The sequence below is a fragment of the Ranitomeya variabilis genome, chromosome 7 (genome assembly GCF_051348905.1).
Source record: "Ranitomeya variabilis isolate aRanVar5 chromosome 7, aRanVar5.hap1, whole genome shotgun sequence".
NCBI classification, from domain to species: domain Eukaryota; kingdom Metazoa; phylum Chordata; class Amphibia; order Anura; family Dendrobatidae; genus Ranitomeya; species Ranitomeya variabilis.
In genome coordinates this window covers 167,572,999-167,590,242 of record NC_135238.1, presented here as the reverse complement: position 1 = coordinate 167,590,242, position 17,244 = coordinate 167,572,999, and the positions used below count along the sequence as shown (strand labels likewise).

The window sequence follows — 17,244 nt, the reverse complement described above, 5'->3', positions numbered from 1 at the left end:
CTCAGGCAGCACATTCAGGATGATGAGGATAGTGCTCTGGAAGGTTTACCTATATACAAACATAAAACCCAACCCAGAATGTGATAGGGCAGACCAAAATGGGAAAATGGAAGACACCTGGAGAGGAGAAAACCGAGAAGGGGGAACAAAGACCATTGGAACCATCAGCATTTGGACAGGGAAGGAAAAGCAATAGCTCAGCAGTCAGGAGAACCAACCATGCAGTAGTAGGTCAGCAGATCGAATCCCTAAACCGAGCCATGATAGGATGTTATCAATACCATGAATGGCAACAAGAATAAATAAATCAATGTTGGAATAGACATGTCACTTGAAGCAAACCTCACCAATCTACGACTTGCCTACTTTGAACACATCATACCAAGAGATCAATCACTGGGAAAGAACATGCTGGTTGGAAGAATAGAAGGAACAAGGTGAAGAGGAAGACCAGTAACCTAATGGCTTGATACAATCAAGATAACATTGCAGAAGACCCTAGTGTATCTATCTAGGTTTACACAAGATCGATTTTCCTACAGAGCATTTATCCAACAAGTTGCCATGGCTTGAGATTGAGCTGAAGGCTGCTAAAGAAAAACAAATTCTATTCTACAGTTGCATTTCTCTTTATCCCATGCCTCATTACAGGCACACAAGTTGAGAATATCGCTCTCCACTGCATTGTTACTATGTGGCATGAGTGTGCAAATTGTCTGTCATGAGCTCTACTGTTTAGAACAATTCATGGACATTACTTTTGTTAATAGTAAATGGTACATCAGCGCTAGTAAATGGAAATTAACCATTACTATATCTTCCAAATAAACAGCTAGCCAACTGTCCAACTCCTTGATGTCAATGTGAAAATAAATCTCTATAATGTAATCGGCATTCATGGCCAATGCATAAAAAGAGAAAGGGGTTGTTTGAACTATTAAAATGAGCCAGTTAACCAGCCCCTTCACACTCAGGTGTTGAACCTAGCGTGGAAGTGCAATCAAATATTTTGTACAAAAAGGAACAGATTTTTTTTTACAGTGCTTAAAATAGTGTTGGATTCATAAAGAGAGCCCCTTCCTCCATTTAATCCCAATAGATGCTGCAGTTGTTATTGAGCAATGCATATAAGGGGTTAAACTCCTAAGATGAGAGGTATTTCATATTCTGGTTGCTGCACTGGGAGCCTGGCTGTCAATCAGTTGTGAGTTTCTGTCCCCACATGATCACAATGATATACATGTATGGTATTCTGCATCCAACAGGTCGTTAAGGGGTGGAATATATATTTGAAAGATTTTTTTTCTAAATGTTTTTTTTTTCTTTCATATCACAACAATCTGTATTAAAAATAAAAAATAGAATTCTTGAAATTTTCATACATGCCACTTGGGCTTTTTATACTCTAACTTTGTGTTGCTTAAATAAACAGAAATCACGTGTACATTAGCAGCAATAAACATAGTCCTTATGTTTTGTATTGAAGCATCTAATGAGCATGTTCAAAGGTTATTTTGATGGGAGAGGGAACAGATGGTATTGTCATATAACCTATTGTGATTGATGAATCCTGCATAGTTGTGAATAAAGGTGTTTCCTGTCATTTTAATCCTGCCTCTGGTGATAATGAGCCCGATGAAAACTGTTTCTGAAAGGACAGGAAGTATGAAGTCCATGTAGCCAGTGTAAAAACTGCAAAACTACTAATTTTGTTTTTTGTTTTTTAAATACAGATTGTGATTGTCGAAAATAGGTCGTTTTTGATGACGCAATTTCTTTGATTAAAGCATTTTGACTAAAGACAGTTGATATTCTTATTTACGTGAGACAGACACTTTCATAAAAGAGAGGAAATTGAGGATAAATAAAAATCACTCTGCGAATACCCACATCAACACGAGTCATCAAGCAAGTGAATTGAAATATGAAGACACATTAGGGAGGATCCGAAGCAGCGCAGTCCTAAGCTTTCCTTAAGACATTCAAATGTTTCTCTCTAGTGCGAATATATGTGACAAGACACATTTTTACCGAAATGCCTCTTCTTTAATGTCAAAATCCAGGTGTTAGTGCGTTCCGAATCTGTACCCATAAGGGCATCAGGTTATTTGCCTTATAAAGATTCCAGTCCTTTTCTTTTAAGCCTTTTCATTTCTATCGAGTGCAATGGTCTACATCAGTCTGTCCTGCCGTTGCCAATTCCAATTTCAAGCTCTGGGGGTTTATACAGAAGCAGAAAATAATTATGTGTTGGCCATTTAACTGCCATTCGAACGGAGATAAGCTGTGATCTGGGCTGCTTTTTGCGAGCAGTAATCATGGGCTCAGTGTTGAGTAGGACTAAAAACCAGAGAGAGGCAGAAAAACAAGACCTTGGCATTGGGAGGTCCCCTGCGGGCACAGGTGAAGCTTGCTTGGTAGTGCTAATGCCAATTTGTAGGGGAGGGCGCCACCTTTGTGCCCTGCTTTCTTTGTTTACTGCTGTTTGAAAACCAATCATTGTAATTATTTCTGTCATTGGTGACAGCTGAGACAAAGGACTTTAAAGTTAACCCTTTCCTCAAAGGGGAGTTCAGCTCCTAGTATGAAAAGAATAGTGCATGACAAGCTCTGTTTGATAGGCTGACTATAATAGTGTTGCAGCTGGCTTTTAGTTTTACCTGGGGAAACACCATGAAAATCTACAATTTGTCCGCTCATCCGTTCACTTATTGGCGTCTGGATGCATATTATGGTAGAACTTCTTTTTGTGTTATATTTCTTTTGGTAATACTTTAAGTTTTTGCAAATTTTTTGTCCGTTTTTCAATGCATATTTTTTTTCTTTTCTCGCATTACAGATGCAGAGGACCACGCATCAAAGACTGTATAGGAATCATAGACAGGTACCTTCTTTATTTATTTTGTTTGTGTTTTATTTTTATATATTTACAGTCATGGCTGAAAGTTTTGGCACCCCCGAAATTGTTCCCGAAAATGAAGAATTTCCTCCCAGAATATTATTTCAATTACACATGTTTGTTATACACATGTTGATTTCCTTTGCGTGTATTGTAATCACACACAAAAAAAAACTGTGGAAAAAACAAAAATGTTACAACATTTCACACAAAATTCCAAAAAGTACCTTTTCAAAATTGTGGGTAAGCAACTTTGCTTCAAGAATATGATGCTTGTTCAAACTCACCTGTGGCAAGTAAGAGGTGTGGGCAGTATGAAAATCATACCAGAAACCAGAAAAAAAGGGGAAAGGTTGACTCAGTCTTTGCATTGTGTGTCTGTGTGTGACACATTTAGCATGGAGAATGAAATGAGGAGAAGAGAACTGTCTGACAGCGTGGGTTCCATAATTGTTGCAAAATATCAACAATCTCAAGGTTACAAGTCTATCTCCAGAGATTTTGATGTTCCTTTGTCCATGGTGCACAACATAATCAAAAAGTTTATAACCTGTGACACTGTAGCTAATCTCCCTGGACGTGGATGGCATAAAATAAATTGATGAAAGGTTGCAATGCAGGATTTTCTAGATGATGGATAAGCTGTCTCCAATGAAGTTATAAAGAAATTCATGCTGTCCTGCAGGCTTAGGGTGCTTCAGTATCAGCGTAAATTATCAGTCGACATTTGAATGAAATGAAAAGCTATGGCAGAAGAACCTCACTGCTGACACAGAGACATAAAAAAGCTAGACTGCAGTTTGCCAAAATGTATGTGCATAAGCCAAAATCCTTCTAGGAAAGCATCTTGTGGACTGATGAGACCAAGATAGAGATTTTTGGTGAAGCACATCATTCTTCCGTTTCCTAAAAATGGAATTAGGCCTACAAAGAAAAGAACACAGAACCTACAGTCAAATATGGTGGAGATTCAAAGACATTTGGTGTTGTTTTTCTATCTCTGGCACTGGGTGATTTGACTGTGTGCAAGACATCATAAAATCTGAAGATTATCAAAGGATTTGGGGGCACAATGTGCCTGCCCAGTGTCAGAAAGCTATGTTTGTGTCCTATGTCATGGGTCTTCCAGCAGAGCAAACATACTTCAAGAAGCATCTAGAAATGGATGGAGGCAAAGCGATGGAGAGTTCTGAAGTGGACAGTGATGTGTCCGTATCTAAATTCCATTGAACACCTGTAGACAGATGTCAAAATTGCTGTTAGGAGAAGGCGCCTTCAAATATGAGAGATCTGGGGCAGTTTGCAAAAGAAGAGTGGTCCTAAATTCCAGTTGAGAGGTTTTGTGTGAAATTTGTCCACTTTGCCTTTTTTTTCTCTGTATTTTTCATGCTATTCTAATACACACAAAAGAAATAAACATGTGTAATTGCAATAATTTTCTGGGACAAACACTTAGTTTTTTGGAACAATTGAATGACTGTATATGTTATTTATATATTTTATTTTTGATACGTACAGTGCATATGTATATATTTGCATGGTTTGTACCTAGACAATGTTTTCTTACTTGCCAGCATATATTGCAGGTAGCTCCTAAACCAGATATGTCAGGGGAGCATTCACCAGGACCCCTACTTTTTAAGAGACTGAAGGGCTATGTCACTATTTTAAAGATAATCCATTCATGGAAAAATGTTCATATCACTTTAAATGCCGAGAGAATGCTATGGATAATATTTTGAGGAGGATTTTGTAGCAGATGCACTACTAAATGGACATTTAAAGGCGCTTTGAATACTCTTTGACAACATTTCCAACTAATTTCTATAAAAAATTCTCTTGGTTGTCCACTTGGCTGACTCCTGAGCAGTGTACTTGTTGGGGAGGTTTATGGGCAATTGGTAGAGGTCTTTGGAGCCAGCCCCTCACTGATCTGCTTATAATTAAAGCGCAATGAAACATGAAAGAAAAAGATAAAAAAGTTTAGTTACTCTTTAAGTAATGACTATCTAGTTTATCCATAAACAGGTTAACCATTCATTTCTGCTTCAGATAAAAGTCTTGTCCTAGCACTCGTAATTATGGATCAGGATGAATTTCATTAGTAGGTTTCTGCCAGCAAAGTATATATATGTTAACCTCTTTTTTTAGCCAACCTAAGTAGTCTAATGGCTCTTTATGTGTAAGATCTTAAAAACATGGGCTCATCAGGATTACTCACTTTCTCCGTGAACTAGGTCAGGAAATGTGGCTGCACACGTGTGCCAGAAAGGAGCTTATAATTAGTCTTCCCCAGTACAGGGATGCACACACAATGAATTAGGCTCCTCATTACCCAGACCTCATTTAACTCATGAAGCTTTAATTAACTGAGAGTCTTCCTCATTCCCCACTGTGAGCAGTATACTTTCACTGCCGCGTAAACATCAACTGAAATTATGGATCCCTTAGAAGACATTCTGGTTAAATGAGTGAGTTTCCTTTATCACATGTTTATTGGACCCCAAAGACGAAACACATTAACACAACATAGCCGGCTCAATAGCCTCCTCTTCTCCACATAGGGAATCCCCGGTTGGCCCCAGCATTCATTAGTTTACATGTTGCAGTTTATTATTGTATAGTTGTTTGTGACCTCTTTCCCCTACATAGTAGATTTAGTCAGCCCAGAGCATTTCCAATGCTGTTAGATTACATTTACTCAGGCTGATTATCGTGAACAAGCGTTCCTAGGAATTATAATCAACAGGCTGCCAATTACCTGACAAATGAGCAAAGCTCTTGATCGTACAGTGAAATGATTTTAAGTTTGCTTAAAAATCAAAAAATCATCTTTCTTGGCAGCACATGGTCCTGTGTAAACAAAACATATGCTGCCAAGATCAAAGACAGTCTGTGCGATTGATCTGTGTGTATGGGAACTACAGTTAGTCTGATTTAACAGCTTATTAAACGGAGCCTGTTCACAAATATGTAACCGATTGGCAGTTGTTTAATGGCCATCATCTTCTAGTGTGAACTCACGCTTTGTCTATAAATCCTAGCATGATAATCCAGCTAATAAATAAAAAAATCTTCATATTGGGCAATTGCTTTTTCTCAACACTCCTCAACATTATAAGAAGAACGTGGTACTGTTTTATTTGTAGAACATGGTCACTTTATATCCGTTATTTACACTTGGTGAACACTATTTTAAAAAAATACCTGTAAGAAAAATTGATACAAATGTTACTATAAAATGGTAGAGTGTTAAGTTTTATTAGACCATATCAGAAATACAATATTGCACATTTTGACCATTGCCTCAATAACTTTTTTTAATAGATTCTGTCACTCCCAAAATGGCATTTAAGTTACCCAAACATTTTCAGATGACTTTGCTCCTATTTAAATAATATTGTTATGAGTGATTCCTAACAGTCCAACGAGGATGAACAAATCAGAGGAGATATTAAAGCTGCTTATCAGCTGCGTATCAGGTTCTAATACTGACTAGGCAAGTCACTAACTTGACCATAAATTTGTCCCTTCCTGACCACGGGTGTTGTCACCCTAAAATTAAGCAATTGAGCATTCTCAAATACACCCTAAACTAAGCAGAGTGTAACCCAAAACAACAACAACAGGACGTAGTGCACACAGACAGAGGTGAGACACAGGGCTAAGTTTGTATGCACACAGTCATTTAAGGAAGATGGAAGAAAAAGAAAGGAACCCAAAAAAAACCTTTGGTATATGTGGAAATCCCCAAACCCTAAATGTAAAAAAATGGGAAGAGAGCTGGGAAGGGGAACACACAAACGAACGGCAGGAGAAGCAATAGAGAAAACCTCAACAAGATAATCACTGACTGGAAAGCTGGGGCTCCAAACATCCATGTAACGGAATATAGCCAGCAAAGACTGCATGTGCCAGGAGAGTATAAAAAGCCCCTCTCAAGATGTGATAGGACAAACCAAACTTAAAAGTGATGACACCTGCATAGAAGCAAAACAGCAAAGCAAAAGACAAGCAAGAGCATTATCAGCAGTTGGACAGAGACAATACAGGCTGTCATCCAACAGAAAGGGAAACCAACCATACAGCCAGAGGTCACTGGATTGAGCCCTGAAGTTGAGCCTTGACAAATACTAAGCAAGTAAGTATAAAGTTACTTTAAATAAGAAATCAAATTGTATTTGATATGCAAATGAGGGTGCTTTGGTACACACTTGGCATGGCCTATGCATTGTCATGCCCTCCGATTTGCATAATAAAGACTGTTCCTCACATTGATTGACTTGTGTCTAAGGCCAAGAACAAACACTGCATCTCTTTTCTGCTCCTGTGCACTGGATGATTGTGGTTTTGCACTCTTAGTGTTAGTGTGAGTGCACATACAACTGCTGTGGGTGCATTCTGACGTCTGAGCGCACCTGTAGCCGTAGTGTAAACCAATGCACTGACAGTATGACATGTCAGGATCATGTAGGATCAGTGCGCAGGCAGGAGACAAAGCATTCACTTTGGGCCATAGAGGCAACTCAATCAATGTGAGGAATAGGCTTTATTATGCAAATAGGAGCAAATGAAAGTGCATCAAAACAAAGGCCAGGCGAAGGGTCCTCCAAAGCACCCTCATTTGCATATCAAATAAAAGTTGATTTTTAAGTAACTATAAAGTTAAGCTATACTTGCTTAGCATGATTTAAATAGGGGCTAGGACCCTTTTATAAATGTCTAGGCAGTTTAAATGCCATTTTGAGGGTGACAGATTCTCTTTAGTTAGAAGGAGTTTTGTTTCCTACCATTATGCTAAAATAACCTTCTGAATAGACTATATACTGTATTAGTGCATTAGTACATTTTCTGCATGCATTATTAGAAGTATCTGCATAACAATTCAGCTGAATTTTATCTTATAGAAGAATACCTGTGAATATCGGCAGAGCAGATTTACAAAATCTTTAATTATTTTAAATCTGTATTAGCTAATAAGTGTACAGCAAACTGAACCATATGGAGATGACTAAGCAGTTGTAGCTCACATTATTGAAAATTCTATGATTTTTTTCATTTAAAAAGCCTCATAAAGTTTCCACTTGTAAATGTTAATCCTGAGCAAGACTAAACAAGACTGAAGAGTCTATAGTCTTGCAAAGTTAAAAAAAAGAAAAACAAAATGAGCTTTACTTACTCACCAATGATCCAGTGTTGCCTCTCTGCCCCCATCCATGTATTTTGTTGATGTCATAACTACAGGACACAAGACCACTGTAGGCAATCATTGAACTCAACCTCCATTTATTTGCTGAAGTGGTCATGCCACTATAGCTGTGATGTCACCACTGCAGTCTATTAATAAAGAATGCGGGCAGTGTCAAAAAGGCAGCCTTGGAGCGGCACTGGTTTAGTAAAGCTCAGTTTGATATTTTTATATTGGTCAAACAGATTTGTAAACTTTGAAGTTTATTTATAATAAAAAATTATCTCTATTCATAATAACAGAAGGATTTTTAATGTATTTGTTAATTTTATTATTTTGAATTTATTTTTATTATTTATTGTTTATACCTGTGTAACACAGGTACAAGGATGCAGTGGCACAGAAGCACAGAGCAAGAGTTAACAGGGGAAAGCATCTATTGGTTTAATGGGTACAGGGGTAACCTCCTCGCAGGGTGCAACAGGGAGTAAACAAGGTGAAGGCTGAGAAGTACAAAGGAGCAAACAACTCAAGAAGGCAGTTTAGGCTACTTTCACACTAGCGTCATATGACGCACATCGCAATGCGATGTTGTGACGTACTGACGCATACTGTGAAAGCGCCGCACAATGGGGACAGTGGATGCAGTTTTTCCACACATCCGCCTCCCCATTGTGAGCTCCGGGGAGGAGGGGTCGGAGTTCCGGCTGCGCATGCGCGGTCGGAAATGCTGGACACGACGCACCAAAAAAAGTTACATGCAACTTTTTTTGTGCCGACGGTCCGACGCAACCATCGCACGATGGTTGCGACTTGTGGCAATGCGTCGCAATGCATCGCTAATGTTAGTCTATGGAGAAAAAACGCATCCTGCAAGCAATTTTGCAGGATGCGTTTTTTTCCCAAAACGACGCATTGCAACGTGCGTCGTACGACGCTAGTGTGAAAGAGGCCTTATATATGTCAATTTCACTTAGCGTCACTCGGAGGTCTTTCTCTATTCCTGGGTTGGATGGCTGGCTGCCAGCTGAGGCTGCTGCTGAGTTCTTCCAGCTTCCCCGCCTAACAAGTTGGTCTCACTTCTGGTGGCAGCAGATGGTCACCGGTCTGACCCACTGAGCCCCTAGTCAGTTAACCCTAGAACGCATACCCATAGAAATATACACATTCATGCACTTGGGGCCTTTTAGGCCTATTTACAATTATCATGGAATAACTCAAATAAAAATACTTTTCAAAATTTATTTTACAATTGCAAGGTAAGGATGCATTCCAACTAGCGCTGGGGTCCGCCAGGAGGGGATCCGTAATGGATCTGACCTCCTGGTGACCCCAGCTAAGGCTGGCGGAATCCTGGAGTTACCAGGAGGTCAGATCCATTATGGATCCCCTTCTGGCGAACCCCAGTGCTACTGGGAACACAGCCTAAGATGTGTATAATTCAAAACATAATTATGTGCATAAAACAACAAAAAAGTAAGTAAACGGGCACGCCAAATATAGGCATTCTATATGCAATTTTTTTATGAAAACATTTTTTGGTTGTAGCAAACTTGGTGCAGGAATATTTATTTGTAACTTTACATATTCCCCGGACAATTCTCGCATATTATTTTTTCGGCTGAATATTCCTTGCATACATTTTGTCCGCAAGTAGAACAGAAACGCTTCGATTTTCTTTCCTTCTTTGCTGGACAAATATAGCAGCGCTTTCTTTTTTTTTCTCTTTGCTCTGGATGTTCCAGAAAGCGTATTCCACATCGGATCATTGCCTCCGTAATTTGCCTTGATAAGCAAATCTGTGTATCACATGTAAACCTAGTACAGGCCTAAAAGGCCCCAGGTGCGTGAATATGGGGTAGTCCCAAAAAAAGGTTGTTATACCAAAATGTCTGTAACATAAAAATATATGAATAACTGGAAATTACTAACAACTATATACCTGAGGATTACCTAGATTTTCAAAATTCTAACTAAAGTACTTTTACAGAAAATAGAAAACAAGTAACCTGGCAGGCCTGTGAGGCCCCAGGTATGCGTTCTATGGTTAAGCTGCAGCGCATCATAGTTTAATCCACTGCAATCCTTCACTCGGCGCACGTTCATCTGCATGCCCAATGAGGTCTGAAAGTCCTTGCTGCACCCGACCATAATTGCTGCCATGTGGCCATGAGGGGAAGCCCCTCTGTTTTCCTTTGCAAACCCTCTTATATCCCCCTGGGTCACCACACCCCCATACACAGGTGAAGGGTCTGTCCTGTCCTCAATCTCCTTCCCCCCTGCAACAGTAGGCCTGGCCCCAGCAGTTCCCGGTGCCTGGTCAGCACCCACAGCCCAGTCTTCTCCTCCACACCTGCTGCCTAAGCTACTGGCTACTGCTGAAAACTCTGAGGTGCCAGGCTTTCTAGACAAGGAGTGTGTGTGTGCTTGCAAGCTCTTTGCCATACAGCTTGTAAGCTCTGCTCTGAAGCCAGCTGGATCCAACCAACTTCAGCTTCCCAGGGAATCTCCTATGCTGCAGAGGTAAAGCTGCTTCTGCTTGGAGAATATGAAAGCTCAGTTTGGACCAGTGACTCAGCCAAGTCACTGGCCTAAACTGTTGATCAATAGGAGCGCATTGCTCTCCGGCAAATAGGAGGTTGGGAGGAAGGAAAGCGGGACACTTCTAAAGAATGAAGATGAGAAAGGCCCTGTAATAGTCCTGTCAACGCTGGGGTTCGTGTACATCTGTAAAGAGTTTGTATGTACTCTCCATGCCCCAAAACACATGTCGATAAATGAAGCGGCTTGTAATAAGATTGGCTCTAGTGTGGATATGTCTAAAATTAGATTTTGAGTCTCATTGGGACAGAGGATGATGCGAATAATGAGTCACTGTGCTCACTCAGGTCTATGGAATATTGGTTCTTTCAGTGCACAGCGATCTAGCAAGCCGATGCACTCATACAAAGTAAATTAGAGTCCTTCTATGCAAAAAGCAAAGTGGAGCAACTCCAGTTAGTGCGGATCGCTGCACCAGTAAATCCACCAATTAGCATTTCAAGTTCTTTTAGAGATGAAAAAGCTGCTTTTTTAACATTCGGAAAATTCTGGGAGTTCCATATACAGTATGTCAAATACTCCAAGTCAGCAGGTAGTCTAGGTGTTCTGAAACAGTTCTCACCAGTACATGCATTATTACAAAGTACGGTATTTTTTTTCCTAATAATATTTCATATAATGAAAAAACAAATTGTTAGGGAATTTGGACATACACGGTTTAAGTCTGAAACGTGAGTCACTTGTCAGTCAGAGATGGGAGGCAGGCTGGGGAGGGGGGCAGGCAGAGAAGCAGGAGAGTAAGGAGGTAAGTGTGGCGCCCACTATCTGCATTTGCAACTCATTGTCAAACAGATTCAGCTATGGATTTCTTAAAACATCAAAACAGATTTCTGCAAGATAGGTGATGCTGCATTAACGTTCCTTTTCATAGTGGCCATTAGTTTAGGGTAGATCATCATGATGACATGTTTTCTTTAAGATGAAGTCACTTTATCTATTTAGCCTCATTTTTGGCACTGACTGCCTTTTTGAAGTAGGCACAAAAACACAGTTGACCATGTTTCTGAGATAAGACAGATGGCTTCATTAAACTCAATGGTGCCATCAGTGTATTCTCCACTCATGAACCACATTTTTCACAGCTTCAAAAGATAGCCCTGATGAAGGCAATGACATGTTTCGAAAATGTGATATGAACCCAGCCTTTGGCCAAAAAAACTCAGGTTACAGATTAAACCCCATGCGAACAAAGAAATTCAACATATACGTTCTTTCTTTCCCCCAACAGCATCTGTCATAGCTTCTCCAGCTGAAATCTGGAGTTTCAGTTGACTTTGCCCTCTTGTGTATGGGCGCATTTAGACCAAAAATGAACATAGTAAACTTCTCAGTGGTTGTCTCCATATTTGTGCATCTACAATATAATGGAACCTATCGGCTGTCTACAGTAATATCTGTATCACACCCCTTCATACTGTTGTTCTGTGTTTCATTTTGGAAAGACAGTGACTATTGTTTGGTAAGAAGCCGACATACTCTGCAATATTTGATTAATGCGATTCACAGTAATTTTAGCAGGTATGGACACTTTTATTAGAAATAAACACAAGAAATCAATGCTTTCGGTTATATGGTCTATACATGTTGCAGATGCATATTTTGACCCTGTATCAGAAAGTTGCAGGGGAAATGTTGTGTGTACTGTTCTTTTGTCCTTGTTACACTGATTAACTACTAATGAGGATCCTATATTTCACTCAAAACAAAAACCCATAAAAATGGAAATATACCTCAGTTAAGTGAATTAACACATTTGGAACTGTAGTGACTAAAAGGTTAATACCTGCTAATTTGTGCCTAATTTCTGCACACATTTGCCACCTGTTCTAGAGAGATAAATGTACTTTGTGCCTTTTCGACAAATTGTTGTTGTAAATTTGCGTTGTGGCAATTATCAGAAATTACTGCATTAAGAGGAATTTTGACGGTCGCTGAAGCTTCCAGGCTTAGCAAATCACCCCATCTTGCTAAATGGCTTCCCTTTGATGAGATCGTTGCTAAGATGCAAAGCGTTATCCAAATTGCCGGCTCATTGTAGCTTTATGTTTAACATGTTTGTGTATTTCTGCTTATGAACTGTTCACCTTTGCACTGTATGATCGCCCAAAGAGTCATTTTATTAAGCTGAGATACGCTTCACAAGTTCACCGCATGAAGATAACATCCATTAAAGACATCCTGGACCATTGGATATGGTCTTTGAAGTTTCGACTGCTACATGCCACAATATAAAAAAGATCTATATATTTTGTGTTTTACTTTTTTTTCATTTTATTTTATTATGCAGTTCTGATACTTCAGGCAATTACTACATGCAGTTTCTGATTAGGAAGATCTATGCTGGAAGCACTCGTAATTGCATTTTTTACATTTTCTGGTATAACACAGGTAATATGGACTTTCCCGATACCTCCTAGGTAACTCAAGGCAACTGACTATGGTGCCTTATTAATTGCAGTACTGTTGTCATGGGTAACATTTAAATACACATTATATAGACCTCCACGGTTTGCCTGAGTTTTTCCTAAGTACTTTGGCATACTTCCATATTGCAAAATCAAAGAAATTATAGATATATTGTGTCCTATGAAACATACAAAAATTGTCCATTGACTGTCGACACAGGGAAAATGGCTTCCTTTGCTTTCTTTTGAAATCACCCATTCATTACTTTGGTCGAGTACAGACATTGGAAGAACTGTTCTGTATCAAGCACAGGATTGAAAGCATATCAACAGAGACCTGGGACCAGATCATCTACCAGCAGATGGAAATGCAACCATATTAATCAGCTAAACAGTGGTTAAAAAACACAACCTGTTAGGGTTGGCGGAACTCACCGAGTAAATATATATGTTAAATAGGTGCGTTCGCAACCTGGGGTCCACCGTGCAGGAGAAAAACCTGCTGCTAGCAAATGGCGGTGCTATATGACAGTATAAGCGAACTCTGTTACTTCACAGAATCGCAAAGATATGAAAATGCTGTTCCCTGGTAACTTCACAGAGGATCACAGCTACCTAACTGAGCAAAAGCAAAGAGTGGTCATGCAGTCAGCCTAGCACATGAACAACTCCTCTCCGGTGGAGCCAGAATTCTAGTGGCTATACTCCAGCCCTGAATCCATACACACAAAACTCCTCACCGGGGGTGCCGGTATTCTAGGGGCTTATTTCAGCCATCCCTGACCACATGCATACATGACCACAAGATAGCAAAGCTCATAACAAAGGTTGATACTAACGCATGGCCGTGCAGCCATGCAAACCTTTTATAGCTGCAGCAGGCAAGGACCTTCCTAGTGGTCCAATAGGAGCTGCTATAGGACCTCAGCCTGTGACCCCCGACCTCCAATGAGAGGTCCTCCGGTGGGCATGCTCAGTGTGTGCAAAGCAGGACTTAGTCCCAGAAAAGCCTGCTCGCCACTGACCAGTGCTGGCTACAACAGCAGAGCCTGGAAAGGCAGCAGTAACCCTTTGCACAGTATCAGGCTGAGTGAGACGCTGGGACCGACGTCTCTGCTGCGCAGGCTCCAATGGGGCTGATGTAAAATGGGAGACCACAGCAGACATGGTTCGAGATTCCCCCTGTGCAGCGGCGGGAACTCGACACCTAACACAACATTTGTTAAAATGCCTGGTTTTTGTCAAAAAATCATACCAAGAAAAAATAATTTCAGAGATTTTTCCATCTTTTGTCACCCATGATTTGTACAGTTCAGTTGAAAAACAAACTGAAATCTTTTCGGACGGATAAAGAAAAACCTAAAGTAATGTGGTAAATGAAGTACCCTTTGAGAATAGTCTATCAGCCTAGCACATCTAGAATTGGCAAGTTTTGCTTAGTCTTTCTTGCAATAGCTCCAAATCTGTCAAATTCCAAGGAAAACTCTTGTATCCAGCTCCCTCTTGAGGTCACCCACAGATTTATAATTTAATTCAGGTCTGGACCATTCCATATCTGTAACCTTCTGGCAAAGCCATTCTTTCGTTGATTTGAAAGTATTCTTAGTGTCGTTGTAGGGCTGAAGTGGTGACATTTCTCTTCATTTTCACCCATATAGCAGAGGCCTGAAGGTTTTGTTACAAAATTGACTAATATTTGAAACTGGTCATAATTCCATCCATATCGAATAAAGTTTCAGCTCCAGCTGCCGAAAAACAGCTTCAAAGCATAATGCTGCCTCCACCACACTTCACTGTGGGTATGGTTTTCTTTTGGTGATGCGCAGTGTTAGCTTTGTGACAAACATACCTTTTGACATTATGGGTGTCAAAGATGGCACCCTGGGAGGTCACGCAGATCCACCTGCTTTTGTCTTTGGAGCGAAGTGCTCTCTGCGGCCCCCTATTGTCCAGATTAATACATGATTGATCGGCAATTAACAAAGGAGATTTCAGGCTGTTTCCACTAATAGGCCGGTTATCAGGAAGCTAACACTGAGGGTATGGTATATACAACTCGGATTCAAACGCATGGAATATATGTATATATCCTGATTCTGTCACTGTGAACTCCACGATAACTCAAGTACTACTCGCTCCCACCGCTAGTCGTGTTTTATACAGACTGACTGGAGGCCTGGTTCTGGTAGCGTATGTCTTCGGGGTGCGGGATACAGAACAAAAGGAACAGAACTATTAAATTTTATATTTAATCCAAATCAATAGGCAACATTTATAAAAAAAACTATCTAAAATATTTTACAAAGGGGACAAAACAATACAGCATATACAGTTGCATGAAATAAAAATTGATTAATGATTTGTGGCTTACAGGCAGAGGTTACAGTTATGAAAAAACATGCATCTTCTTCCCCGATTCCTCCTGAAGCTGAAAATGTATATCCCATCACTATTGGATCTATACAAGCCCCAATATTCATAATTTTCTTTTGGAGACCCCAAGTCTGGGCTGGCTATTATAGATACAACATTTTCCCTGATGGAACAAAGCTTCTCAGGATGTACTTTCTGAAGACACAATAGGTATCCTGCATTAATTACCTGTCCAATCTATATACCTTTGTCTACATACAATAGACATCCTTGTTGGCACTGCAGCGGTCTGTTACTTCAAAAGGCAGACTTTATGTAGGTTTTGGCAAAACATAGCTAGGTTTGGATGTTTTTCTTTGTAAAAAAAATGCTTTCATCTTGCCACCCTATCCCACTGTCCAGTCATATGAAGAATACTGTAGATTGTTGTCACATTGAGGTTCTTTATTTTCTCAGATGGTAAAGCTGCCCCTCTTCTTTACAAAAAGTCTCCAGTTCCTCTAAATTCCTGAGCTGTCTACCATGAACTACGTGCTAGAGATCTCCCCAGAGTGGTTTAATGATATTGTGGTCAGGAGACTGAGATTGCCACTCCAGAACCTTCACTTTGTTCTGCTGTAGCCAATGACAGGTCATCTCGGCCTTGTGTTTTGGATCGTTGTTATGTTGGATCTTCCAAGTACATCCAATGTGCAGCTTCTGGGCTGATGATTGCATATTTGCCTCCAGTATTTGCTGATAACGTGTTGCATTCATCTTTCCTTCAACTTTGACCAAGTTTCCTGTGCCTTTGTAGCTCACACATCCCCAAAACATCAGCGATCCACCTCCATGCTTTACAGTACGAATGGTGTTCCTTTCATCATAGACCTTGTTGACCTCTCTCCAAATGTAACATTTATGGTTGTGGCCAAAAAGTTCAATTTTGGTCTCATCACTGCAAATTGCCTTGTTCTAGAAGTTTTGAGGCTTGTCTCTCTGCTGTTTTACATATTGTAGGTGAGATACTTTGTGGCATTTGCACCGTAATGGCTTTCTTCTGGCGACTCGACCATGCAACCCATTCTACTTCAAGTGCCTCCTTATTGTGCATCTTGAAACAGACACATCGCTAGTTTTCAAAGAGTTCAATATTTCACCTGATGTTATTTGTGGGTTTTTCTTTCCACCCCAAACAATTTTTCTGGCATTTGTCACAGGTGAGGATGTTGCCTTTAGTAGCCATTCAAACCCATTTGTGTCAACTTCTGTGCATGTCATCATGCCAAAATCACCAGCGTATGTAAACTTTTGATCAGGGTCACTTGGATGTTTTGGGTTGTCATTATGATTTAAAAAGAGAAAACACAGTATGACAATAAATGGCTTCACCCAACCACTAACCATGAGTGGAAAAAAAGTTTTGGTGTTATCATTCATATTCTCTGAAAAAAGGCCAAGAAAGCAAAAATTCTGCTGGGTTATGTAAACTTTTGAGTACAACTGTATGATCAGAGGAATAAAGTTTACCTCCAGCCATTGTTGGCTGATGGGACTACTGCATGCTGACTCCAGTAACAGTGACAGCAGGAGTGGCTGATGGGAATATTCACCGGTCGGCACCTGCGCTGTAAATAAATAATGATAATAAAAAAAACAAAAGTGGGTTCCCCTGTATTTTTGATAACCAGCCAGGCAAAAATCATAGCTGGCGGCTGCAACCCTCAGCTGTCAGCTTCATCAAGACTGGTTATCAAGAATAAAGGGGTCCCCACACTGTATTTTGTAATTATTTAAAT

General features: G+C 40.0%; 1 protein-coding gene across 2 annotated transcripts in view; it reads left to right on the top strand.

The window, feature by feature from the left end:
• ERBB4 (erb-b2 receptor tyrosine kinase 4) overlaps positions 1 to 17,244 on the top strand; it is a 1,241,858-nt gene that overhangs the window by 899,262 nt on the left and 325,352 nt on the right. For both annotated transcript variants that reach the window (XM_077272252.1, XM_077272251.1), the window contains exon 16: positions 2,840 to 2,884. In XM_077272252.1, the coding sequence (XP_077128367.1) occupies positions 2,840 to 2,884 (45 nt within the window). The remainder of the gene's footprint in view (positions 1 to 2,839; positions 2,885 to 17,244) is intronic.